The sequence below is a fragment of the Cygnus atratus genome, chromosome 1 (genome assembly GCF_013377495.2).
Source record: "Cygnus atratus isolate AKBS03 ecotype Queensland, Australia chromosome 1, CAtr_DNAZoo_HiC_assembly, whole genome shotgun sequence".
In the NCBI taxonomy this organism is placed as follows: Eukaryota; Metazoa; Chordata; class Aves; order Anseriformes; family Anatidae; genus Cygnus; species Cygnus atratus.
Window position 1 is genome coordinate 139455058 of NC_066362.1, and position 26294 is coordinate 139481351.

A 26294-nucleotide genomic window follows, 5' to 3' on the forward strand; every position below is an offset into this window, starting at 1 on the left:
TTTCTGATCCATTTTTAATATCTACTTTGTGATTTTTGTTGTTGTTGTGGTGGTGGTGGTGGTGGTGGTTTTGTTTTGTTTTGTTTTGTTTTTCTATATTGGGCAATTCTTTGCAACAAATTCCTTTATAACTGGCACAAACCCATCAGAAGACGGAGAACTTAAATATACATAGCTACAGAATCAACACATAGAAGGAATATTCTGAATCATACAAAGATTGACTTAACTGTTGAAGTACAAAATGCCATAAAAGATTCAGTATAAGATGTCCAACTTTGAGGAGAATCATTTGAGAAAATGAAACAATGGAAGATATAAATGAAAATACAGTTAAGAACATAGACTAACATTGCCATTGTTCTTTTTCAGTGAAGACTATTTAGAGTAAAAGGCAAACTACAGCATCTCTGGAAGTGATTTGGCTGTGTTTCTCCACATTATTGCCTTTTCAGAGTCTGAATATTGCATCATCTATCCTAAGCCACAAATCACTGGTGTACCATCTTCATATATTCTCTAGTTTACACACTCCTTCTACCATTTGTTACGGATACTGCAAGAAATAGGATATTTTTTGTCTGACCTCTTATGACTGTTCTCATGCTTACCCTTTTCATGTTGTATTGTTTCAGAAATTTTCTAAGGGCAATCTTAAGGTTGGGCACTGCACACCTCTGTATAAAGATAATTGGATAAAGGGCTCTGCAGTCACTCATCACTAGCTCAATAGGGTCTTATAGCAGCGTGAATTTATTTTCTCACACTTTAATTTCAGATATCTAGGTGGTATAAACTTCTGCTTTGTTTAGATGCAGCTACAGTGACAAGTGTGGAGATCCTGAGCCTGTAGACAAGCCTATGTAGCCATCTACTGCCTTAACAAACAGAGAGATCAGACAGCGACAGTGCAGGTGCAGGAGCAGAGCCTGTTCATGTGGAAACATTTCCTTTCTGACTGTTTGTGGTCCTTAGGACAACAAGTGGCAAGTGTCACAAACACACACAGACAATTTTAAAAAGAAAACTTATTTTCTTTTTTTCACATGCTTCAGTTCAGGTAACTAGTGCATTATCTGGAAAGTAAGCAGAAAATTTGTCTCTTTTTCATCCCCTGCAGAACTCTGCAATCTTAAGAACAAACTGTTTTGCAGATGAGCATTTTAAAGAGATCAAGACAAAAACAGGAAGAAATGCAGACAAAAAGAAAGACTGCAGTTATTCAGATCAATGGGCAACAGTCAAATAATGCTGAAGAAGTGACAAAATAAACCACACCGTAAATTAATTTTTTTAATTCATTTATGAAGTGATTATGTATGAAGATATACACTAAAAGAATATTAAAGCTGCATAGTCAAGCACCCATAAATAAACACTGAAATTAGTGCTGCCCTTGGAGCTTTATTGTGGTCTTCTTGTTCATATGCATTATGGTGGAACTGTTTAACTTCATATGGGAAGTCCTGCTAGTTGAGAAGATGCTATTATCAGTACAAAGAAGTGTATTATGCCTTCACAGAAGAATTGACTCAAGCTAACTCCTGCAGAGTTATATTACTGTCAGATGTTCAAATCCAGTGCAGGCAGAGAAAGCTCTCAGGCTCAAATCTTCACCATCACCACCTTAATCACACACCTCAACACACTGCAGAGAGTTCAGGTGACTGATCAAGCAGCTGTACAAACTGTTCCTCAGTAGGTGATCCAGAAAAGGGCATCTGGCCCCAGCCTCCACCTTACCAAAGCGAAAGCAATTGCACTACAAAAAACTACACTAGAGCTACAAAAAATCTCTGATGAGTCATTCTAATTCAGCCCTGAACCTTTTATCAACTTACACAAAAAAAATACCACCAGACTCCATGTAACTATTTTAAAGCCAGGGTGTAATGCAGAATATGCCAATCACTGGCAATCACAACTCTGATCCTGAAAATCCAGTTGCTTAGTTACAATTCAACCCTGAAGCTTCCTAGACTCTACAGATTCCCAAGTTTTCAGTACTAAAACTTGCCAGTGTTACCATTCTGCTCCAGAACATGCTCAGAGCACCTCTATCTATCAGAGCTGAGTAGCGTCTTACCAGACCCTGTTTAAGCCTTCCAGGGATTCAGAAAGTAGCTACATTTCTGTCCCCAGTAAGACTCAATCCAAATGGATTATGTTCTAAGTCAAACATAATGGTGGAAACTATTAGTTTAACAAATAGATGTTGGTATTTCTTCATGTTTCTTAATGCAAGAGTTATCAGAGCACTCATACAGAATTAGCTTCAGTCCTCTCTACCTTCTGCTAAGGGAATTCAAACCCACACTTCTTCCCTTTCAGGGAAACTGAACTACTTATCAAGTTGGAGGCTATTGAGAGATCATGTTGGGGGATTTCCCCAACTCTGTGTAGAACAAAATCAGAAACTTACCAGCCCAGGCAGAGAAGGAGAGAGCAAACAAAAAAAGGAGTTTCAACATCCTGAAAAGTAGATAATTTCTAAACCTAGTAACTGGTGAAATAAAAATGGCATGTTTCAGCCTTAGTTGTTAGAGTTTAGTAAATTTTAAGCAGCAGTAAACAAAGATTTGCAATGGAAATTTTCAAGCCACACAAAGTCTAGCTGCCAAGTATAGATCCTCTCTGTACATAGCCATTTCAGAGAAAATTGTCCCCAGATTAATGTGCAATCAAAACTGTTCACTGTTCAAGATATTGGTCATGAATATAATGGTAACTCTCTTGAAGGAAACATAAATGATACCATCTCCAGAAGCAGGCTGGTCAGATTCTGATAAAATTTTCTGAACTTGTCTCAGTGTACTCCTGGCTTCCTCCAACTCCTTCCAGATCAAAAAGACATCTTCACGAACACCAGCTACTGCAAAAAGGAATAATAAATAGAACTTGACATTTCATAACAATTTCTGTTTTTTATAACTCCTTTACTACCATGAAGTCTTTGGGTTCATCCAGGTGTTACTGTATGGCCTTGTTCACAAGGTCCCATTGCAGTGACAAGTGCAGTTCTTTGACGGAGTTCAAAAACGGCACCAGAACTTGCGAGGTAATTAGTCTGGTAGAAGTAACTACAGAGTTGGCCCCAGACTGTTCCCACAGTGGGAGGAAATCCTTTTTCAAACTCTCAGATAACAATAAGAAAATTCCACAAAGAAATTCATGTTGTCTTCTGGACTTCACTGCAAAAACAATCTCCAAATATGAGATCCAACTTTGAAACTTTAAAGAGAAGACATTATCAGCTCCTTCAGTCTCCTAGAGTACCTAAACACCTTTCTTCAAAATTAAATCTTCTTTCCCAGAAGAGCATGTGATATAATTTCGGTATTTCTGGTAAGACTTTAATCTTAAAAAATCTCAACAGCCATAATTAAACGCTTTAAAAAATATATTCCTATCAGGTTATATTCCCAAAAAAATGGAAAAATACAAAGCTGGTGTTGACATAAGATTTTCTTAATCTCAATAGATTTGATTCTCTTTATTAAAAGATTAAAATGTGTATTTATTTAGTAGAGTTCAATTATCAAAATGGAGTCACCAGGTATATCTATGCAGAATAGACACTACTAAAAGTGTGTTAAATTACGTGAGTCTCAGAGTTTAAATTGCAATATAGGACTATATATAAAAACTGTGTGTAATATTACAGTAAAAAATATAAAAAGAAATTAATCATGAGCTATTGTAACCACAAATGCAGACTACAACCTATTACTGAATTGCACACGAAGATGCTGAACAAAGCAAACTGTATCTTAGCATCTAGTGGTTCAGTTAATATACAGTGGTAATTCCCTTTATAAAAGATAAGATATGCAAACTTGTGTGCTAAAGTAGGCCACCAGTAAACAAACAAACCTGATCATTTTCTTCTTTGATAAACTTCCCTGAAATAATAATAGCAACATTCTACAAAATAACAACTCAACTTTAATTGTGAAATGCTTTTAATTTCCAAGAAATATTTTGAAATGCGTTATTGTACACTGCCATCTCCTGGGACCTTCCTGTATTTCAAAAAAAAATCTGTTTCAGCCATTACTGCAAAGATCATTTCCTAAATCACAAAACAAAAACCTTAAGCAAAGCAGATAATTCCACAGTATAGAACATAAAAGGCAGATAAAAATTTTTGAAGTGTGTTATTATTAACTTTTATTTTCAACCAAAATATTCTGTTCAAACGCTTTAGAAATAAGTCAACTTTCCTTTTTTTTTTTATTTAACAAACGATTGCTCCACAGTGCAATGCAGTGACAGTGTATTAAATTGGTCTTGCACAGAAAGTATTTTTTCCTTATTAGTGCTGTGGTTTGATGGTGTATATTGTATGGGACAAATACAAGCACCAACAACTGCATGTTGCAAATACCAAGTTGCCTTGAAAACCTTGTATACAGCAACATTTTTTCCTGGATTCAGCTGGAAGAGCACAACCAGTGGCAGCCAAAGCTACTTTCTCTACTCAGGAGGCTCACCTCTACCTCCCTCTCTGCTTCCACCTCCACCTGCACCTCTTTTTCTTTTCCTCTGCAGCTGAGGAGAAGTGGGAGGGAAAAGCTGTGCCTTTCCCCAAACCCCCAAACACACACACGCGCGTGCGCGTGCATATACACACACACACACACACACACCACAGCCTCCAGCAGCAGTTTTCAGCCCACAGCCCATCCCTCAAAGCACATTGGTGAAAAACAACTAAGAAAGCAACTAAGAAAGTACAAACCTCCCTTCAGTCTAAGTTCCCTGGGCTCACACCTCATTGCTGTGCTATTCTGGGGGCCACCAACTGAAAAGCCACCTATGGCCGAAAGCCACCTCCTCGGAGGGGGCAGCCCCCAGCCGCTCCAGGCCTCTTGGCACAACTCAGGCGCCTGCATCACATGAAAGACCTCTTTAAAAATCGTGTTATCCCCAGAGGGGAAGAGCCTCCCGCCATGAAACACCCCCAGCCGTGCTGGCTGGCAGTTAACTGTCCAGGCCAGACCCCCAGTTCTGTTTCAAAAGCCATGACATGGTGATGGCAACAGGGAGGCCAGCGGGGAGATGGCCTTGACGCTCCTCTGCCTTCCCTGGCTCACACAGAGCACCAGCATGTGGGGCTGGCTCGCTACATCGTGCATGGCCAACTGTGCCCAACGAGGCCTCGGCCTGGAAAACGGAGGCCCTAGAAATGAGGAAGAGGATGGGGACAGGCGCTGGGAAGGCCAAGGGTGAGGGCCAGAAGCATCTTGCTGACACCCATGAGCTGAAGCAAGATAGTGCGCCTAAGCAAAAACGCACAGGCACACGTACATGGAAATGTGTAACCAGCCTCATTTCCATTTCCCAGTTATTTAATGCTGTCAGGCAATCTTAGAAGCTTTTCCACACCTACCTCCCAGCAGACAAACTTATCCAGTTTGTCAAGTCACAGTAACCCATTTGATTCCATATTCAAGATACAAATCCTGCTTTGAAAAAAGTCCATGCGAAAAGAAGCCTGCAAAATCAACTACATCTTTAAAACGCCAAGAAAATACCAACACAAAAGCAAATGGTGGAAAACAGAAGTATTTCTTCCCTGATTATCTGACTTAGGCTGTGGAAGCAAAATCCAAATGTAATGGAGTAAGACACTTTTTAAGTTAGGTTTGCCTGCAAGGCAAGATGGGCAATTTAATTTTTTCACTGCTGGTCCCTTCCTCAGCCTCTGTGTGGCAGCAGAAGATAGCAGCATTCCCCGAAGTGCTGATTTGCAAAATTCACCCTTGGAGGGGGAAGAATGGAGGTATGGAGGAGAACAGGAGGGCAGCTGCCTGCACACCCGCTGGGTCAGGCAGCAGGGAAACTCACCCTGGCCCGATCCTGCCCCTTTTCCCCTGGGCAAATGCACAAAGCAAATGAACTTTGTATCCTGCATGGTATTGCAGAGCGGCTGTCTGCATCACTCTCTACACATTAGCAAAGAGATTTGCCAGGCCAAGGTTAGGCTGCTAAGACTGGACAAAGCCCGTAGGAGGAAAACACAGAGGCAAAGCTCTTTGCTACAGCTCATAGGCAAAGCAGCCACTCTGTAGTCATTATTCTGGCTTCCCGAAGGGAGGGTTTGGTCTCTCCCATGTCTGTGTGCATAAACAGAGCAGAGCTCATTTACTTCAATGCTACGCAGGAGGCTGGTGCTCTTACACTCCCCATGTTAAACACAGCAACCTACGATTTTCCCTCTGACCATCAGGTAAACATGGAAAATCAAGCACACTTAATACAGCTTTACACAGCTCAAAAAGTGGTTAAGCACATCAGTCTTCACAGCCTGGAATAGTACATTATTCCAAAAGACTGGCCATGCTGAAATATATCCCTCTTCGGATTTGTCACGTTACTCAAATCCTGATTTAGGGTCCAGTGGCATCTTCTTTACACGTACCAGCTCATCTATTCCACCACACAGAAAAACACTGCCCAGAGATCTACTGCTGTGTGCTCTTCAGCTAGCGAGGCACCACTGTTCATTTCAGGATCTAGCTCAAAATGCCACTACTTTTCAAGCCCTGTTTAGCACTTACCTCCCTCTCACTCCAAGCAGATAACACAACTATGGCCCCTCTCAGGAAGAACCTTCTTCTCCACAGCTTTCACCGCCTCTTGCCCTCTAAGTCTTCATGTTCCAACTTAAATTTCACCTCCCTTCCACTTATAATTTTAACTATACAACAGAATTGCTTAATTCCACAGCTTTTTGCAGATGCAGAAGCTACATAAAGAACGTAGGCAGAAGTGATAACAGGAAAATCAGTGCTGGATGAGGAGACGTCACCACATTGGTCCAAATTATGCTTTATTTCTTCTGCCTCAGGTCTGAGTCTGCCAACATAAGGACCTTAATTCTTTACTGGTTTACACCTGTTTTAATCTCAAGCACCCACTCAATGAGTATAAAAAAAAATCAAATTTGGCAGTTTCTCACGCTTGCTTTCTAAATGACTGCTCAAGATGCAAAACAGGGGAGAATTCAGCTCTTATCTGGAGTTTTAAGTAGTTCACTTCCGACTTGTTTGTTTAAGTAGATGAAAAAGAGTGAGCATGAAGATATCCTGTATTTGCAAAATGTTATTCAGTGGATACCCAGAAAACTATCAGATTTCCTTAAAATGTTTTTTTCCAGCCCAGAAAACATAACAATGAGCGTTAGTTTCCAGCTGTTGCATTTGTGGTGCAAAAAGAAACAGAATCAAAATATTCCTGCACCTCCCCTTATTTTCCAGGAAACATCGCATTTGGAAGATTAGATCTCTGATTCGTTTTCTATTTATTTCCTTATATAGTTTATGCCAGACATTCAAGAACCAGTTTCAGAATACATTAGTGAGTAATCTCCACTTTTATTATTATTGCCTTCTACACCCTTGAAGGAGTCTCTGAAACAAGAGACATCAGACACAGGCCAGAATTAATGTCTCCTACGCATTTTCTTTTCTGAAAGGATTTTAGGTTCTGTATACGACCAAAAGGCTCTGATTGGCTGTCAGTGATGTCACAACTGTGGTTATAATGCCAAGTAAATGCAGAAAGCTAATTGTGTTCCTTTTTAATGTGTAAATTCTACTCCATAATAGCAATAAGACACAACAGACAATGCACTTCAAGGAGATTACTGCCCTTTTGAGCGATTAAAGCTATTCAGCTTTCAGCTTTAGAAACAGTGGTGAGGAAGTAATTTCAGTCATACAGGAGCTCTAGGGCCATCTATTGAAACAGGCTGGTGCCTGGGGGAAGAGGAAGCCAGCCCTCCCCATGCACACACCCAACTGGGGTCTGGCAAGGAAGCACTTGGAGCAGACCGAAGGCAATCATTACAGCACTGTGAATCAGTATGAAATGAAAGGCAGGGCTTTGAAGCATGCTCTGCTCTTGGTTTCTAAACCCTGTGGGGGTGTGAGGGGGGAAAGCCTTGATGACCTTTCATAAAGAAAAAAAAGGGGGGAGGGGATGATGACACCTTGTTCTCTTACTTCTGCCCCTCCCCCCCCCCCAAACTATGGTTCTCTCATATTGTATAACCATGGCCATTCTGAAAGGTTTGTACAAAAGGATCCAGACCACAACCCAGAAAATATGGGACAGTTAGTCCAAGACTGATATATGACTTTAGGTGAGTCACTAAATCCCCCTTATGCCATAGGTTCCCTAGCAGTAAGACGAGGATGACAGTGTTCTACCTTTGGGGCAACGCTAATGCCCAACAGCATAATGGGGATGTGAGCCATGAGAGAAAAGAGGTTTTATGCCTCCTGATAATAAAAATAAACCTTTTTTTTAACCAAATTGCCTGCTGATAAAGATATCGGACATGACATAACACAGCCATGCTTCACACCACAAGCTGATCTCCTCCAAATCTGGCTGAAGCCTCAGTCCAGTCCCACTGAACAGTAAGGCTGACCTCTCCTAGAGAAGTAGCACTGTGACTAAAAAGAACCATGCTGAGAGCTTTCTGCCCAGCTCCACCCCCAGAAAAATGGAGATTTTGCTTCTCCTCTGCTTTTTTCTGCTGTTTCCTCCTGTATGTTTTTCATATTTCTCCCTCTCTCTTTGCACCTTCTCTCTAGTTATTTTTACTGTGCTCTTCGCCTGTCTTTATGATAAACTCAGATCCTGAGAAAACCAAGTCAACCATAAGTGGGCTTAATTCCCTTATATTAGCGATGAACATGGTCTGTATTGATGTGGCTGTTCTAACAGATGCTCTATACCACTCTTATCTCTTTCATCTCCCTTTCTGCCATTACTCTCCATTACCACCAGGTCACTGGTATAAGCACACCAGTACTAATTTTTATCTCCTGAAATACATGTTCTTGCTTCTTCTCCTTTTTTCACTTCTCCTTCATTCTCACATGCACATCCACTATTCTCTTCACTTCTCTCTTTTCCTTTCCCTCTCCTTCCCACCCACAGATTTTCCATTTGACCAGTCCCGTCCCCACCTATGCCTACAGAAGGCTTCTTTTGATCTAGCACTAAGCAAGTTCCTGTATTAGATAGCTACTCTGAAACCTCACCTAGAAAATCAATATAATTCTGGTTTTAAAATTGTCTACCTAGTGGCGTTCGCCCTTTCACCTTTCTGGAATTCGGGGCAATTAGATCTTTGTCATCTTCACATTTCAGTGCAGGTCCAGTAGCATCTCGACAGTAATTCTTCTGAGCAAAAGCATGGAATCTGTAATAAAAAATGGGTTTTCACCAGTATGCAAACTACGTAAATACTTTCCTAGTTTTAATATGCGTGTCACACATGCGAAGTCAGAGCAGTGTACAACTTTGGAATTATTTCCTTACCTATCAAGATAACCAAATGTTCAGCTACAACAGTATTATGGATATTATCAAACCTTTATATACATGTATGTATTTTCTGAAGTCTTTTCATGAAGAATCACACATCCTTTCATTTTGGTATCACTTATTCTAAGGTACCTTCCTTTTCAATCATCTGGAAATCTGTTTTTAATTAATGCTTTTAACATGCTGAGCAAGCATGTCATTTGAGATATCTAAGAGGACACTAACACCTTTTAATTAGATTACCCTCCTAGTTCAAAGCCCAACAGGAACATTTATTTCACTATCGATATACAAATCAGGAAGTCAAGCAGACTTCATTTACCCTTGTTGTCAAAACAGACAAGCTCCCAGAGCAGGAAAAAGATGCCTTTCTAAAACAGAACTACACCAGAATCAGTCTTAAATCATGAAAAACCCATGAACTTAGCAAATCCTATGTGAAAACTGACTTAATCTTATAGACAGTTATTGGGAAAATACCCACCAGCAAGATATATGTTGGCCTGATAAGTCTCTGCAACAAAGCTAGACACATGAAAAATTACTAAAAGATAGTGAGAATCATATTAGGCAAAATGATTCCTCTCAGCTCCCTGCCATAACTCTTCTCGCCTCTTTCTCTACCATGCAAGAAACATTCATGTTCTTCTTACAAAGGAAGGAAAAACATTGCCAAAAGAAAATGAAGTACAGTGACTGGCAAAGTACCTGGTATCATGGAGGTACCACAGTCCTAAATGACCACAGTCATTTAGACACACATCCGAATAGAACAAACATAACACTTTCCTTCAGTCTTGTTTTTTTGGCAGGCACTCCGTCTCTTAAAAGCTACTCCTAAACACAGATGGCTATAAAAGAGCTAAGCAGCTGCCATCTTACCAATTGCTCTGCTGTCATTTGGGGATTTCTACTGTTGGAGTCCTTCCCACTCTTGCACAAACAATAGTGAAACAGAAAGCTATAGCAGGCATTTCACAGCTCTGTAACTGTGTGGTGGCTTCTGTAAAGCAGACAAACACCTATCAGCTGCTATTGCCCTCCTGCTGTTGAGTGTGTTTGGTATTGTGTTTTTTTTTTGTTTGTTTGTTTCTTCATTCATTTTCCTTATTTTTATATTAGAATCAAGATTAATGCTGTATTATCCTTTTGCATTGAAGGCTTTCTCTTGTCACACAGCTGGTTCCCAGGACAAAGTAGCCAGCAGCCCATATGGAATATATCGGTTCCCACCAACCACACTAAACAGATGCTGGAGAGCATGGTAGAGAACTGCAGCTTCACACAGCCAGGCCTAACACTACCCGAATTTCCTGTTGTTCCAGGCACTGCCTATTTAGGACAGGCATTACCTTTCAACTACATGTCTGTGTGACATTTGATCCAAAAAAAACTCTAGATCGATTCTTTGCTGGTGCCTGTGGATATTACTGAAGTAAAAAGAAATGTAATAAAAACTTGTTTATATTGTGACTCTCCCTTGAAAAATTTTCATACTCGAAAGAGAAACAGATGACAGACAATTCATGATATAGGTAAGGAATGGCCTTTCCACAAGCCAGTGAGCACACATGTGGAGAGAAGCTGTTCAAGTAGGCCCTGTAGTTTAGTTACAGCTCTTAGACTATTTCCTCTGTTTCCCCAAACCACTTACAGATCTGGTTTGTCTCATTTTCCTCATGAGTAAAATGGGATAACATTCAGATATCTTCAGATAGCATTCCTAGCAGCAAAGCACTTTACAAGTACTGAAATCATTACTGTGCTTCTTTGTCATACCTGCCAGAGGCCAAGTGGCTCAACTCCTTCAGAAAAATAACAGTTTCATCTTCCCTGGCATTAAAAGATACGGTGTTGACTGGACAGGAGCCATCAGAAACTTTCTCAAGGAGCAGCTGCTTTGTTTCAGCTGGAACATCACCCACAGCAAAGTAATAAACAGCTTCAACCTGTCATAAAACAGAAAAAAAAAAAAAAAAAGGAATTGGGAGGACTGTTTTACACAGATGTTTGGTATTTATTCAAGCCCGGTCCTGTGCTGAGCACTGGTATGAAAGTCTGGTAGCAGCACTGCATTATTTGGGCTATAAGATTTGCGGATCTTCAGTTCCCCCTCTCATTTTTGCTAGTAATTCAAATGAATTTCACACAAAATTTCCCGAAGTGAGAAGGGAACCAGACCCACAGCCCCTGGGTACAGCTCAGTACAAGCCCCTTTCCACAGAAGTTAACCGAAACCAAAAAGAAGTGCAAGAGAGGACAACTGTGCTATTAGTCAGGACGAGGCTCTGTGCCGCATTCCTCTTTTGGGAAGAGAGGAACTATGCTGGGGCCTTGCCAGAGCTGAAAAGCAGTAGGAACTTTTATACCAGACATACTTTTATTAGCAGCACGTATTTTGAGGGCTAGGAGAGATGCATCATTCTTTGAATGCTACTGTAGGTATTTACAGATAATTCGTATTTTTTATGCTTCCCAAGGCAGAGGGAACTTGGCAAGTTTGTTATGAACACATACACTTATGTTATGAAAACATTACTGCAAGAAGACAGAGGAGATGAAGAAATGTCCTTTAGTTATTGCTTGTGTATTACACTGTAACAGATCCAATGCTGCCTGCACATATCCATGCTAAACGGTAGCTAGTAAATATGCTTCTTGAATTTTCACCAGCATCAAAAAATGTAACAACACCTATCCCGCGATGATGTTCAAGGCAGCAAGCATGGCCTATCAGTCCTATGGCATGGCACATACCAACTGATAAATTCAGATAAATAGCTGTTCAACTGAAAAATGACATTCATGTATGGTAAGGAATCCCAAACATGCACCATAAAAGAGAAAAGATGACAACTGTTTGAGTCTGGGACAGCACTGAGGAAGTGTTTCTGCACCCACATCATTTCATACAATAGGAAAGCAAATTCAGTATCATCTCTAAGCACGTTCTTCCATTTCCAGTACTGCCTTTGACACTGATTTTTATTTCAGCTTCCTGAGCCAACAGGCTGATACATGGACATCTTTTGTCCAGTTTGTACCCCAAACTTTCTGGGCTGCAGGATGCCCATACTGCCCCGCATCATGAGGATGGTGATACAAACTGACACAGGCTTCTGGGCTTCAGCCTCTCTCCCCTCTCTACCTTTTGCCACAAATACCCTGACTAAAGGTGAGCACTGGAAGACATCTACCCCAAGCAGCAGCCCAATCCTGGGCTAGACAAGGAGAATTAACAAAGCAGCACCGTGGGGTTTGGCACTACATGTGGGAGTCAGGGACCATACTTATGGAGCACACTTGTATGGAGTAAGAGGGTCTGTGGCCAGCCAGGTATCCTGGCTGCTAGACAAATACTATAAGAAAGAATGAGCATGTTTCATTAACGTGCAAGGTTAACACAATACCTATTAGCTTTAGAAGCAAAATCAATCAACACTTGTGCCCATCTGTGCTTTGGTTCAGTTCTAGAAGGTTCCCTCTCTGTTTCATCCAGCTAAAACAGCTGTCAGAGCATCCATGCAGCTCGCCCAGCTGAGACCCAGTCCTCGGGCAACACCCTTGTCCTGGAAATTTGCTGAAGAGGCTCCTGGCCTGGGGGAACATATGCAGATTGCACAACCACTTTTCCTTGTCTTCCTTCAAATTCACATCTTCTCCCCCTCCCTTCTGAGACTGCCAATAACTCGGAAGCTTGATATTTAATAAGGGTATTAGCTTTCAGACTTCCTTGAAATGATCTAATTCCTGCCTCTGCAACTTTTAAAATGCTGAAAGTTCTTGGGCATAGCTGATGCAGAACCAGCTCCTCAAGAAGACAAAATTGCTAACCACAGACAATTCATTCTACTTAACTACAAACCCAGCAGTAACATACCATGAAGGAAATGTTCCTTACAGAATAGTAGGAGAAGGTTCAAACCATTTAGGCCTCCATATTTTGCAAATTATAATTTCTGCAGCCATCCAAACAAGCAAACAAACTCCATACAGGAACGGAGAGGAGAACATGACAAAGAGTTCCTCGCAGTCTTTACCTGGGAGGGGAGGTGCATTTGGGATGGGTGGCCCACACTTTGCAGAGCAGCATCTGCACAGAACTGTGAGTTAGATACCGTGGATGTATCTGTGGCAGGTGGAGCCCAAAGGATTGCAACCTTGGAGCAGAGGGATCTTGACCTTGGGACTGACAGGTAATGAGGAAAGGAAATCTAGGGACTTGCCACACATGGGAGAAAAGCTCAACTAAAGGAACGACTGGAAAACCCAAGTCTAAGCAAAAAGGAGCTATTGTTTTTGAGTAACTTCTGTTGACAAAGCCAGTTCTGAGGAATGAGTCATTTATGACTGTTCAGTGACTATGCAGCTTGTGCCTAGGACTGAATGGGGTCTGCCCCAGCCTTCAGTACAGTGAAGCTTCTACTCAAACTGAACTGTCAGTTATGAATGATAATAACTGTATTTAGGAGTAATTAAAGTCTGTCTTATGTTGATCACCCGCCAAAATTGACTCCCCCAGATTACCCATTAGCCCACCAATATCCAGAAAAAATAATATGTCTCACTGTTGGATGAATTTTAATTTCTGTTTATTTGTACGCAGACCTACCAGGTCCAACAAGCCTTTTCTTCATCCAGACAATACTGAAATCTAAATATGATCCTTTTTTTTTCCCACCAGAAAATTAGTAATATACTGCAAACTGAAAATGTTAGCATAATTTATGGAGGCATTTTAAAAAGCAGTCATAAAAAATGTCACTGTTGCACAATTTGTTCCTCACCCAGTTCCTTTTTAATATCATTTTCCAAACATCAAGGTTCATCTGGTTGAGAATCCATCTGCACAGGGGAAACTCAAGCCAAATTCACCTTCTCTTTCAAACAACGTCTCAATATGAGATTTACAAAGGAGTTAGGGGTGGATCTGTGCACAGGGTTGGATATAATGGCAGCAAAAACTAATGATTCTAGTCCACACAATTTTCCATTTAAGTCAAGTGCCAGGAATTCAATTTATATTGTAAGTGAATTTCATAAAATATCTCTTTAACAATACAAGTTTTAAGTGACTAGCTCAAATGATGGCATATATCTTTTATATCTTTTGACTCTGTTATAATGAATAATGTAATATGGCACTTTGAGAAATAGACAGAATTTAATTACAACAATACCTGTGTATGCTTTGTCTTCTTGCTGTGGAAGAAATCATAGGTGGCTGAGGAAAAAGGATTTGTAGACACCTACTGTCAACAAACGGTTAAAGAAATCTCTGTACTTTATATTTTGGATTTTAAGTATATTTTTTTCACAAGCATTTTGGATACAAAGTAATTTTTTTTTCCCCTGACTTCAGTAGTAGTGATATAAGGAATATTTTAGTGGATGTTACTGCCTCAGAAGTGAAGAGCTTGAGGATGCTTTTCTAACAGCGTGTGTTTGTCATTATTTCATTTTGTTTTATTTTTAACTTGGAGCAGTGCAGCAGAGTTGGTTAAATTCCTGTCCAAGGAAGTTCTGTGTGTACTAAGGGACATGTTTGGACTTGATGATCTTGGAGGTCTTTTCCAACCTAAATGATTCTAAGATTCTATTTTCATAAACTTGAAGCCCTGAAAAACATATATGGCAAAGAAAGTGGAAAGCAACGTATTTACTCTTTCCCTTAATGACTGAATATGTTATTTATTCTCTGTACTCCAGAACAGAAAAGTTTCTGCTTTCCAAATACAATAAATTTACATAAGCAGGTCATCAGTAAACATAGTATGCAGATACACTTGGAAAAACAGGAAAAAAACTTCTGAACCCTCCCATTAATATTTATCTTTGCAAAATTCATCAGGGCAAATCACAGTAACCAGTCTGGCACTGAATATTCTTGGATTTACTTGAGGCTTCCAAAAGATGTATGAGCTTACCGTCTCACTCATGGCTTCCAGCAGGGCTTCAGCAGAGCTGCTATGGCTGGCAGCTGTCATATGGTCCAGTTTCCAGAGCCACTTAACAGCAGACTTTACAGTATGTTGAGACACAGGAGCACATTTCTGTTGCCACTTCATAAGATCCTGAGCAGCCCTGAAAGTGACATTAACTATAAATCAGAACAACTGAGAATAATGCTGGCAAAGCAAAAAGGTGGAACTCTGCTATTGTTACTATTCTTTTAGATTCTTAAATAATAATAACAATAAACCATACATATTAAATCTAGACTTGCAATAAAAGTAGGGGCAAAATAAAACCCTAAGAAAAATACTGTAATTTTCATAACAATTTTTTCAGACAGCTGTTCAAAGTACACCCAAGAGGGCTACAGTACTTTACAAACAGTTCCCAATTCCTATTTACCTTTTCACATATTTACCCTATATTTACAATAAAAGCACAATCAGGTTTTTAAAATATGTATATGAAATATGTATCTGGCTTCTCTTTCCACTGTATGCTGTATGGCATCCTTGCTGGTTGGCCTTTGTGCCAGATCATTTTAACAAACCTCCGCTTTTTGTAAGAGTGCTGATCTTTATCTGCCCATCAAAATGAGATTTGTGATGCAAAGCTTTTCGATATTTTAATTGATTAAAGGGCTCTTAATGGCATAAGAGAGGTACAAAGCATGTGAGCATGCATGCCTGTCCATTTGCACATAAAAGACAGAAGACAACTTTAAAAATAACTGGTTCCTGCCTCTATGATATACCATCAAGCACCACTCTGAAGAGTTACTTGCAAATCTAAAAGACAAGCATGCTTTCTTAGATTCTGTTAAAGCAATAACTTGTAAGCTATGTTGTCCTTTGTCTCCCTGCTGAAGCAAACAGAAAAATCAATGAACACATTTATTGTACCTCAATTTTGACTTAGCTTTGCAGATCATCTTTAAAGAAAATGTTTTATGTGCTTCTCAAAAGGTATGGAAAGTATCTCTTTTTTTTCTTTTCAAATCTCAGGTGTATCACAAGGTAGAGAATTGAGAAAGGGCAGCAGAATCAAAGCTGGAGGATGGAGCTTGGGTAAAACAACATTAAGAATCATAGTGTAGTTGCAAGTAATCTTTATGGAACGTATTCAAAAATTGTATGGCGTAATTTGCACATCATTTTTTTCATAGTCACAAAATTCCATTCATCTATCCAAACCCAAGCTTATGCCTTCAGTTATGCATAAGTGAGAATTTGTTCAAAGATACTTCAATTTGAATAGCTGCTTCTATTTTTTTTTTTTACTTGCAACTAAACCCAGATTCATTTACTCATGTTAGGGAACAAGCTCTTGTCTTTTGTTATGGAAATCTAGTATTGTTTGCTAGTCCTACTACTGATTTCTGTGACCATGGAAATCTATAGAAATACAAATGACTATGCTTCTGTCTATGGTACGTGGGGGAGCGTACATTCAGCTGTAAGGCAGAAACCTGTAGTGCCTAAAGACACAAGAACGCCTAGGCAGTCAGACGTGACCTCACTGTTTTACTCTGTAATACTTAGATGCATTACCGAAGAGCATTACTGCTGTTGCAAAGTGTCCCTGATCTTTCTACATTTCCTACATTTGCAGAAGGCATATATCAGCATTTGGTTTCTGTTAGCCTTTATCCGTTCCTCAGGGTAACACAACGGTTTTCTGTTAAATGGGATTTGCAAGCTCAGCATTACTGCGGGTGAAACTTGGTGGAAGTATAGGTATTACCATGATAGATATTATGGGTATTACCATGAAACAAATCATGTAGTGCCAATTGCACTACAGAAAACACATCATCCGAACAGACATCTGTATGACACGAGACTCCTTTTTGTTCTCATGGTGCTCTTTCTGCTTACCGAATGAGGTTAAATTTGGCGATTTGGGTCACCTGTTCCACAAGAACCATGGAAAGTGCATCACGGCATAGGTCGAATTCAGTTGGGGCTGCAGTGCCAAAATCCAAAACAACGACAATGCACTGTTCTTGAATCACTCCAAATATCAGCCGGCTTTCACTGGTTAACCATTCCATTCGCTGCCGATAGAGCTCAATAGCTCCCATTAGACAATCCACAAAATGAAGAATAAGTTCTTTTTTGGCTGTCAGCTTTATTTAAATAAGGGAGAGAAAGAAACTGAACATCAAAACAACACAAATGAAGCCCCAAGCTTAGCACAGCTGCAATAGCTGGTTTGCAAGTGCCAGATATGTCAGCCAAGGTAGCAGTGAAAACAACCCATTTTTCTTCCACTATTGCAGGAGCAAATACTTGACAAACGCATCTGAGCTATAACAGAAAAGACACTGCATTTTGTCCTAATTGCCTTTCATAATCTTTTTATACAAGCATGGGACAGTGCCAGTGGGTTGTCTGCCTTGTCTGTCTCAAGACTAGAGCAATTAGAGTGAGCTGAACAGGGGCAAGGATGGAGAAAGGGCTGCAGAACAGATGGATGAACAAACAGGAACACAGGCACTTTGTACCTTCTTAGACTAGAATTTTGACTAGCTCTTAAAATTTTAAACAGCGATACAAGGGAGTGAACGGTTGGTTCTGGGGCACTTCAATCTCCACCTTGTCTTTAGCATTTGAAAGGAAATGTAAAAGGCTTCCTATTTGTGCTATTATTTCGTTAACAATGCCCAACATTACAGCTTAACTATTTATGGGTAGGGGTTTAGGCAAATTTAGTTCAGGCAAATGCAATCAGCAACTAAAATGTCTCATGCCCTAACAGTAAATTAAGAAAAACATAGATTCAGTATTAAAATGAAAAGCAGGAGACCATCTCCATTATATATATATTTATGCAGATTCACTGTGTACAATGATCTGTGGGTTTAAAAACTCTCTGCAGGTTCCAGTAAAGACATACCCCCAATATCTCTGAGCCACACAAGCTAATTTACCTGCCACCTTCCACGTCCAGCTACCTTTCCAGGACTAGTAAAAAACCTTGGAGAGTCAAACGTTTTTAAACAAGAACATTTCTCAGTGAGAAGAAATTTTCAGAGTCAGTCTGCACATTTCTTCCTCTCGTATGTATTTTCCTCTGTTCTTTAATGTCAGCTAGGGCCCTGTAAAGTGCCTCCCAGACACACAGTATCAGGCTGTCTGCCAAAGGAATGGCAGCCTGGGAAGAAGCACTTAGAAAATCCAGTTTCCTCCTATCACAGCCAGAGTCATACGAACAGCTTATTGCACTACACTGATCAAACTCCATCTGAAAATAAAGCATTTTTCTTGCCCCACCCCTTCACTTCTATTTGGCCAGTCCAGATTCCCATTTCTCTGAGGCCTGGAAAACTGACTGTTCACCTCATTTTATTCATGGCAGTTCACACAAGTTTATTCTTGGACCTCATGCCTTTTAGCATAGAAAAATATAGCTCCTCTTTATGCCTGCAACTTGCCTTTCTCTAGGCATTTAAGGGCAGTAAGACTATCATTTTTCAGAATCTCTTGGTCTTACCTAAATACATCAACATCAGCCAAGATCTCTTACAAAATCAGCACCATTGCCATTCATCCTGCTAGCTCTTCCCAGTACTCGCTCTAGTTTGAATTGCTTCCTCTTACCCGATGGTAACTGTACACAGTATCGTACACCATATTCTAAGGGAGGTCTCACCAGATTTTGTATAGTGGCGTTGCTACCTTAAGGCTACAACAAATCTCTTTTCACATGCTCCAGACAAATCCTAGATTAAATGACATTATGTAGATACTTCACACAGAATCACATGGGGAAAAAAAAGAGGGAATAAGTCTCCCTGAAATGGTTCTTTTCCTATTTTTATGCCTTGTGCCTCAGAAGTGATTCTAGTTATCAGAAAAAAAATGACAAGCCATGTGTTTTTGTAAAATCCCTTACGAATTGACTCTCTCCCCTCCTAGCTCTAATGCGTATCTCTTCAGTCAGGATCCATCCTCTCAACAATGGGACAGCCAGCAGCTGTTACTAAGACATTCCTTAGAACATGAGCCTGGGCAGAGATCCAGCCGTCTCTATAGACGGGGCTGAGCCTTTTGTGACCCACTGGCACTGAGCAAAGCAGTGCTTTGCATCAGCAATGACAGCATGTTATGTCGATTTATTTCAGCATCCCTATTTGTTTTATCGACTACAACTATTTTTTTTTAAACTCAGCTGAGCATCTTCTTTTCAAGTGCTCCCTCCTTCGTGACAGGGTAAATGTTGCTTAGAAACTGCAGCCTTCTCTGGAAAGATTTACTGCAATGCTGCACCAAGGCAAGAGTGTAAGACTTTACAAGGAAAAAAAAAATATATATATATATATAGCTTCCCTACTGCTGATTGTCATCACTAATAGTTTGACAGAACAGGAAAAAAAATGATCAAAAGATAAAGTTCTTATACAACAAATGTATGTATTTCTTGTCATAGGGAGACATTTTAGTCATATCATTCTGCTACAGCGGTAACAACTTCTAAGTGCATGGGGATGTTACCACAATTCAATCACTTACATTATACACGCTGCCATCTTGTGCTCTCATGTACTGAGGAAACAGACCGTCTGCATACCGAGAAGCCACAAGTTTCCCCAAAGTGGTCACATAATCTACAGTAAAGGTTACAAAAGACCAAGTTGTTAATCATAAGGATTACTTTCATGATGTTCTGTTTTTCAAAAATACATGCAACTCAAAGGAGATTAAATCTTGTTCTTATCACATACTTTGCCTTCAGTATGTCAAAATCTATTTTACAGAAATGTAAAATCAAAATTCAGTAAAATATTTTTAGAGGAATGAGGAGGATTCTTTGGATGTATCAGCTTTGAATGAGTCGGAGCTTCTCCCTTAGTAGTAAGCATTGCAGAGTGCATGTGTCCTTCAAACAGATAGTTTTCAGGTTGACGTGTACACTACCCATGTGTGAGGCTCATGCATCTGTACTTATCTCCGGACATTAAGAAATTTGAGGGAAATTCTAATGATATCAAATTACGATTTTTTCTGGCTCTGTTTATGTTAGGACCCTGAGGGCAACAGCTGGCCTTGGCAGCCCCTGTCAGTCTCACCTGTGGTTTCCACACACAGGGTGCTCAGGCCTGGGCCCCCAGTCTTTGCTTGAGCTATGCTGCAGGTGTGCCCGCTTCAAGTCCTGCTGGTAAACCTCTCTCCTGGTCAGACCTTTCAGCCCTATGTTACAGCCTTGTCTCCAGGCTTGCCTCTGGCTTCATCTCCAGCTGTTCCTGGCTGCACTTCCTGGCTGGACCCTAGACCTGGTTCATCACCTCACCTTGCCTGGGATTGTCAGCGGACGCTGCTGCCAGCACCCTGCTCTGCCTGCTGTGGTCAGATGCTGCGGGATTGCATCCTGGTCAGGGAGGGCACTGCCTGGGCTGTGGTCCCCTTTGCCTCCCAGCTCACCTTCCCCTCCTGGAGCAGCCCTGCTCTTGCTGCTCCCTACCAGTTTAATCAGAAACGGGGGGGAAATGCATTTAATTATTTATAGGCAAAAAAGCTCCATGGGACTTCAATAAAGGAAAGGTTTAGGCAATTAAACTTCCGTATTATTCATTTACCTCACAGCAGGACTCGCAAATATTTGTCCATCAAACAAAATACAAAATCTGGAACAGATAATGCTGTTCTCTTACACAACTAAATGGGTGCAGAAGTGGGTGCAACTAAGGAAAAGGTTGCACTCTGCTTTTTCAGTAGCTAGAAATCTTCTACGGTAGTTCCACTGATAGGAAAACATTAGGGGTGGGAATATTCAACGTCACAAAGCAGCTACTCTGTACAGGATGCTGCCCTGCTAAGCTAGTACGTTCTGCTCCTACAATTACACCGTAACAACATTAACCTTGCCTAATAGCTTCTTCTTCATCTACAGCATACAGGATTCCAGGATCTGCACCGTTGATCCTTGAATGTCCCATGGACACAAGCCAGCTGAAATCTTAAATTATACAACCTAGAACAATTGCAATACATTACAATTCCGACTTCTCAGGCAGTAAACTCTTCAAAGAAAAGAGTATCTTACCATGCTCTGCAAAGCACTACTACGGCAGTGATTAATAATTATTAGCAAACTCTTCCCCTCCAGCTGTCAGATAACTGCAAAGGAACATTTTTCTATAGCCTGACTTTGCACAAAAAGCAGCCTGAATTCTAATCAAATCTAACTTCTTCCTCGAAGCTGGCTCCCTGGAAATAATAAACTATTCCTGAACAGGTTGGCTAGCCCAGATGATTAACTAGCAGATTTCAGATTATGGCACAGTGTACACATATCTGCAATCTAAAAATGGGCAGAGGTCTCATGGTGTGTTATTTGCAGGCAAAAGACTAGCAGCCTCAGCACTGCAAGTTAGTTCCCAGCTGTAGTTAAATTGTGGAGGACTTGAACTGGAGCCTCAGGTAAAGACACAACAGTACAACACAGTAAGAAAAGCCCTTCTCAGATCCCGAGTCCTCAGATCAAAAGGAGGTGGAGTTTCACAGTTCTCTGAACTGGCAATGCCAGAAACTGGGGATACAGCTTCCCTTTCTGCCATTGTCATAAGATAACAGACAATGTGAATATCTCCTCTGAGGACACCGAGGTGCAAAATGAGCACTACAGACTATTCTACATCTTTTCCTATTATTATTATTTGATTATTGATTTCTCTAATACCTTTCCTGTGCTGAAATCCAATCTGGGACAAAATCTGGGACAGGGTCAATTTCTTTCTCTTGAGCCCATGAAACTGAAGCCATTCAGAAGATGAAATGAGGGGCTGTACGTCCATGTCCCACTGACTGACTGTCAGACTCTTTTCCTTCTCTTTTGATTTCTTCTTGTGGTCCTCGTGGAAATTTGAGTTCGTATGATCTTTTCTGTGCTTTGAATCAAAGGCATCTGTTGTAGAGAGAAATGAGCGGATAACAACATTTACACTTTAAAAAAAAAGAAAAAAAAAAAAGATTTACTTGAATTCTTTCCTTTCTTGACCAGTACACCACAGTACTCTGTATACATATAGCTTGCTTCTTGTTTTCTTTTATTCTACTGAGCAATGTTCTTAGTCTGGAAATCTGCTCTCAGTTCTACATATCTACTTGCAGTTACACCTCCTTTTTTTTTTTATCCATATGTATTCACCTTCAATTTATTGAAGAAAATATCTCTTGTATGCTGAAATCCAAGCCCAGACAAAGCTAAATTCAGTTTGCCAAATGACATTTCTTCCAGCTCCTAAGACATCTCACCTACATTTTGGGAATCAGAGCTCCTAAGAGGCATCTGAAGATTGTCAGACAACCACTACAGACACATTAGAAGCATTATACAGTAAACAAGGATCTCTTAGCAATTATACGTTCAACTACTATCATGAGCAATGGCAGTTCCAGCAACAGACTCTGACTTTATTGCAAGGCTGGTGAAAATCCTTCACCCCACATCGTTGTCCATAACTGCAAACAATGGTACTGGCAGCATGTGCTCCAGGCTGTGATGGATGATGTGCATGCACAGCAAATCTTGGACATGAAGGTCCATTTTTATATTAAGTTCTACAGAAGAATGCAAGCCTGCACAGATTTACAGTTGGCTGGGCTAGCTCCACTTGAAACAGGGAGCAGAGGCAGACCAGAGCCTAGAGTGGTTGGGGCAGAAATGGAAGTGATGACAACAGTAATGCTTCTGTTCCTCAGCACAGAGGTTTTAGGAGAACTTTGGTATTTCCTGTTCATTCCCAAAATACTCTGCATGAGCTAAGCTGGTGCTAGTCAATTAAATACCCTTGCTGTATCTAAGTTTATTTTCTGTGGACGTTTGATGTTTCTGCCCATTTTCCCCAGAATCAACATTATTTACAGAATCCCAGCCCTTCACTTCCCCATATACTGTAAGCCAGCTGAAATGTAAATATACTGAGTGGATGAAATTGGTCCAAAATATAAAGAACAGTTCTGTTCTGTAATGACTAAAAATAGCTGTCAGTCTAGTATGGAATATGATCAGAGCTCTGCTGTCTCTGAGATCAAATACTACAACAACTGACAGGGCTACACATATTCATTAAACAGATTTGTTCCTCGGTTAATCATACATAAAGGAAATGAGAATGTATCCTCAGAAATCATCTTTCAGTGACAGTAGCCTTCTGCACGGGGCAGGCTGGCACCAGCTCTTCCCTAGTCAGCAGTCCTACAAGCAGGGTGCTGGGCTGGCATGCCTGTAGTGGCTGGCATTTTACCAGCCTTCCTCCTCCTCTCAGTGCAGAAGCAGCAATGACAGATGTTAACTCTAGAGAGACACAGGTGAAGGTTTGCAGCTGCTCGGGCTTCATATATAGTCAGGCACTGTTTATAGTCACTTGAACAGTCATTCCCAGTTTCCTCCTCAGAAAAAAAAAGACAGCACAGCACCCCATACACAGCACAGGAGACTGGCACAGCTTCAGAAGAGCTTGTACACAGCTAGCAGTATGCACACCACGATTCAGCAAATTAAACTGCACGTTATCCAGGATAACATGGAATGTACATAAAAGCAGCCCTGAAATACTCACAGTCACTCCAGGCAAGTCTCTTAAATGGATTGCCAGTCATGATGAATCTCTTGATTGACAGCTTCTCTTTGCTTTCTTCCTAAAAACCTGAGAAATTATTATTCAAAAAAATAATCTAAAATGCTCCCCTGAACAGGTCAATATGAACTGGAGACCAGATGTGCAAGCCCAGGCAATAATAAATGGCAGAAGACTGAGGTCAAGATTTTTCTCAAGGAAAATAATAGTATAAATTAAAAAGGGTAGCTACCTCCCCTGTCAAGAAAGGGTGAAATCAGATTTGACAGGGACCCCCTCATACTCAGAAATGGGGATATTGGTAATATGATTTCCTTTCTATCCCTGTAAGTTACCATTAAAAAAGAGCCAACGTGGAAGTTTCCACACAAAAATGAGTGTGGTGTTTTGGCCTACTGTCAGACAGTTGTATTATATTTTATTATTGCTTTGCATTATACCTTACCATTGCTATAATCCAATTTATGACTAAACCTGGGAGTATCTGAGACACAATTTTGTGAAGAGATTCATAACTTTGCCTATAAGACTACAAGATGATTCACAAAGGAAAAGCATTATGCTTGTATATATGTATATGTATGTGGTATAAGGCCCAACTGTGACTAAAACAAAACATATGAATAGAAAACAAAATGCCAGAGGAAGCAAGGTAGCATATATTGGCTGCGTGTATCACTTTGAGACATCACATTTTGACATTTATTTGGTTCTTTTTTTAATGAATAAGACAAATGAATGAGGGATACTTATGAATCATCAACAGTCCAGCTGCTAGCTATTGTCATCAAGCAGTTTTTCCTATGGGAAAAGCAAAAATGGGATAAAATAATAACAGGACTGCACCAGAACAGACGGCCTCCTCCCTCTTTCTTCTTTGCAGAACTGAACACGTTATTTATTCCTCTTGCAGATATATTTATTCCTCTTACATGAGTTTAAATACCCATACAGAAATATATAAACCATTCTGTTCTTTGTCCTCCTCATACAGGAAGATATTAATGGTATGAAAGGCAGGGAGGACGTTAAAAAAACAGGAGTGCGTTCTGCATCGTAACACCCAAGCATTCAGCAGAAGATGCCTGCTAGCAGGTGAACACCCCTTTGGCAGGGACTTGGTGTTAATGCAATAAAAAGGCACGTTTACTACAGAGGAGCTGAGGCAGACAGCGCCTGCCAGTAGCGAGCAATGAGACTCGTGCAGTTTCTAACTCTGCGCAGAAGCAGTACCGCTGTGCCCTCGTGGTAACCGCTGACACACACTTCAGGTGGAGAACTAATCCCAGATGCCATCTCATTTTCCAGATGCCCAGAGGTGTGGCAGCAGATTTTCCTGTGCTTTCGCTGCCCAGTGCCGCTCCCAGCCACTTGAACAGCATCCGTATGGGAAGTGCTGGCACCGTACAAAAAGGCACGTTGGAAAGGAGATGGAGCGGCTTCAACGGAAATAGTAAATTTACCTCAAGTCTGGGAAAGGCAAGCAAGCTGATGGCAGCCAGGAAAACGGTCAGCCCAATGCCTGAACCAAAACACACTATTTTCAAAAGGCGAGCACCAGTTCGTCCAATCACCACCACCTCCCCACCCTGGCCAGCACAGCCAACCTTCAGTAAGGTGCACCCCGCCTGTCACAGGTGCACGGTGTTTGCTGAGCCCGTGACCTCTCCCACGCAGGTGGGAGCTTCAGGGTGAGCCCCTCGGTGCTTTCTGAACCACTGCCAGCCCACCCAGCGCCAGGCTGGGATTTCTGTGGAAACAGAGCAGCGTGTGCCATCGCAAAACCACCCTGGGGCCAGAGGAAGAGCTGAGGGCATGGGGTGAAGCCTGTGCCACCCAGAGCTACCGGCAGCCATGTCAGTGGCCAGCACTGCCACGCTAAACGTGCCCCGAGACACGCTGCGTGGGGCAGGGAACCCACTGCCCGTGGGGCCCAGGCCTTGGGGTCGGCTGCTCAGGGCTAAGCCTGCAGTGGGAGCAGCGAGGCCGCGCTGCCACCCGCCCTTCTCCCCGCGGCCCTCACCTGCCTCCGGCAGCCACCCGCTTGGAAGCAGCGGCGCCGCCGCCCTGCCGTTGGGCTGGAGACCGCCCGGTTGCTACGGCCGGGCCTCCCCGCCCCGCGGGGCCCTCCCAACGGGCGGCGGGCGCTGCTGCACCCGGTGTTGGTGCCATGTGGCTGCCCAGGCAGCAGGGAGAGGCCGGGGAGCGACTCCTGCTCCCCGGCACCCAGGCGCCGAACGCAGGTCATCGAGCAATAAACGCTGCTGTGGGCCCTCAGGCTCCAAAACTTGCGTCCGTGGGGTGTGTGTGTTTATTTATTGAGCCGCCGTTCCGAGATGTCCCAAAACAGGAGGAAGGGTGGGCTGGGGTTGCTACAGTACGTCAAACAGGCAGAGACTGAGCACAAAGAAAA

The 26294-nt window shown here is 41.5% G+C and overlaps 1 protein-coding gene across 1 annotated transcript in view; it reads right to left on the minus strand.

Moving 5' to 3' along the window:
• VWA3B (von Willebrand factor A domain containing 3B) overlaps window positions 1–23903 on the minus strand; it is a 70959-nt gene extending 47056 nt beyond the window's left edge. Inside the window, 8 exon segments of the mRNA XM_035558092.1 lie at window positions 2756–2872; window positions 9099–9220; window positions 11125–11294; window positions 15273–15429; window positions 17178–17428; window positions 19815–19909; window positions 21982–22206; window positions 23864–23903. Coding sequence (XP_035413985.1) covers window positions 2756–2872; window positions 9099–9220; window positions 11125–11294; window positions 15273–15429; window positions 17178–17428; window positions 19815–19909; window positions 21982–22206; window positions 23864–23903 — 1177 coding nt within the window.
• Between the last annotated feature and the right edge of the window lie 2391 nt (window positions 23904–26294).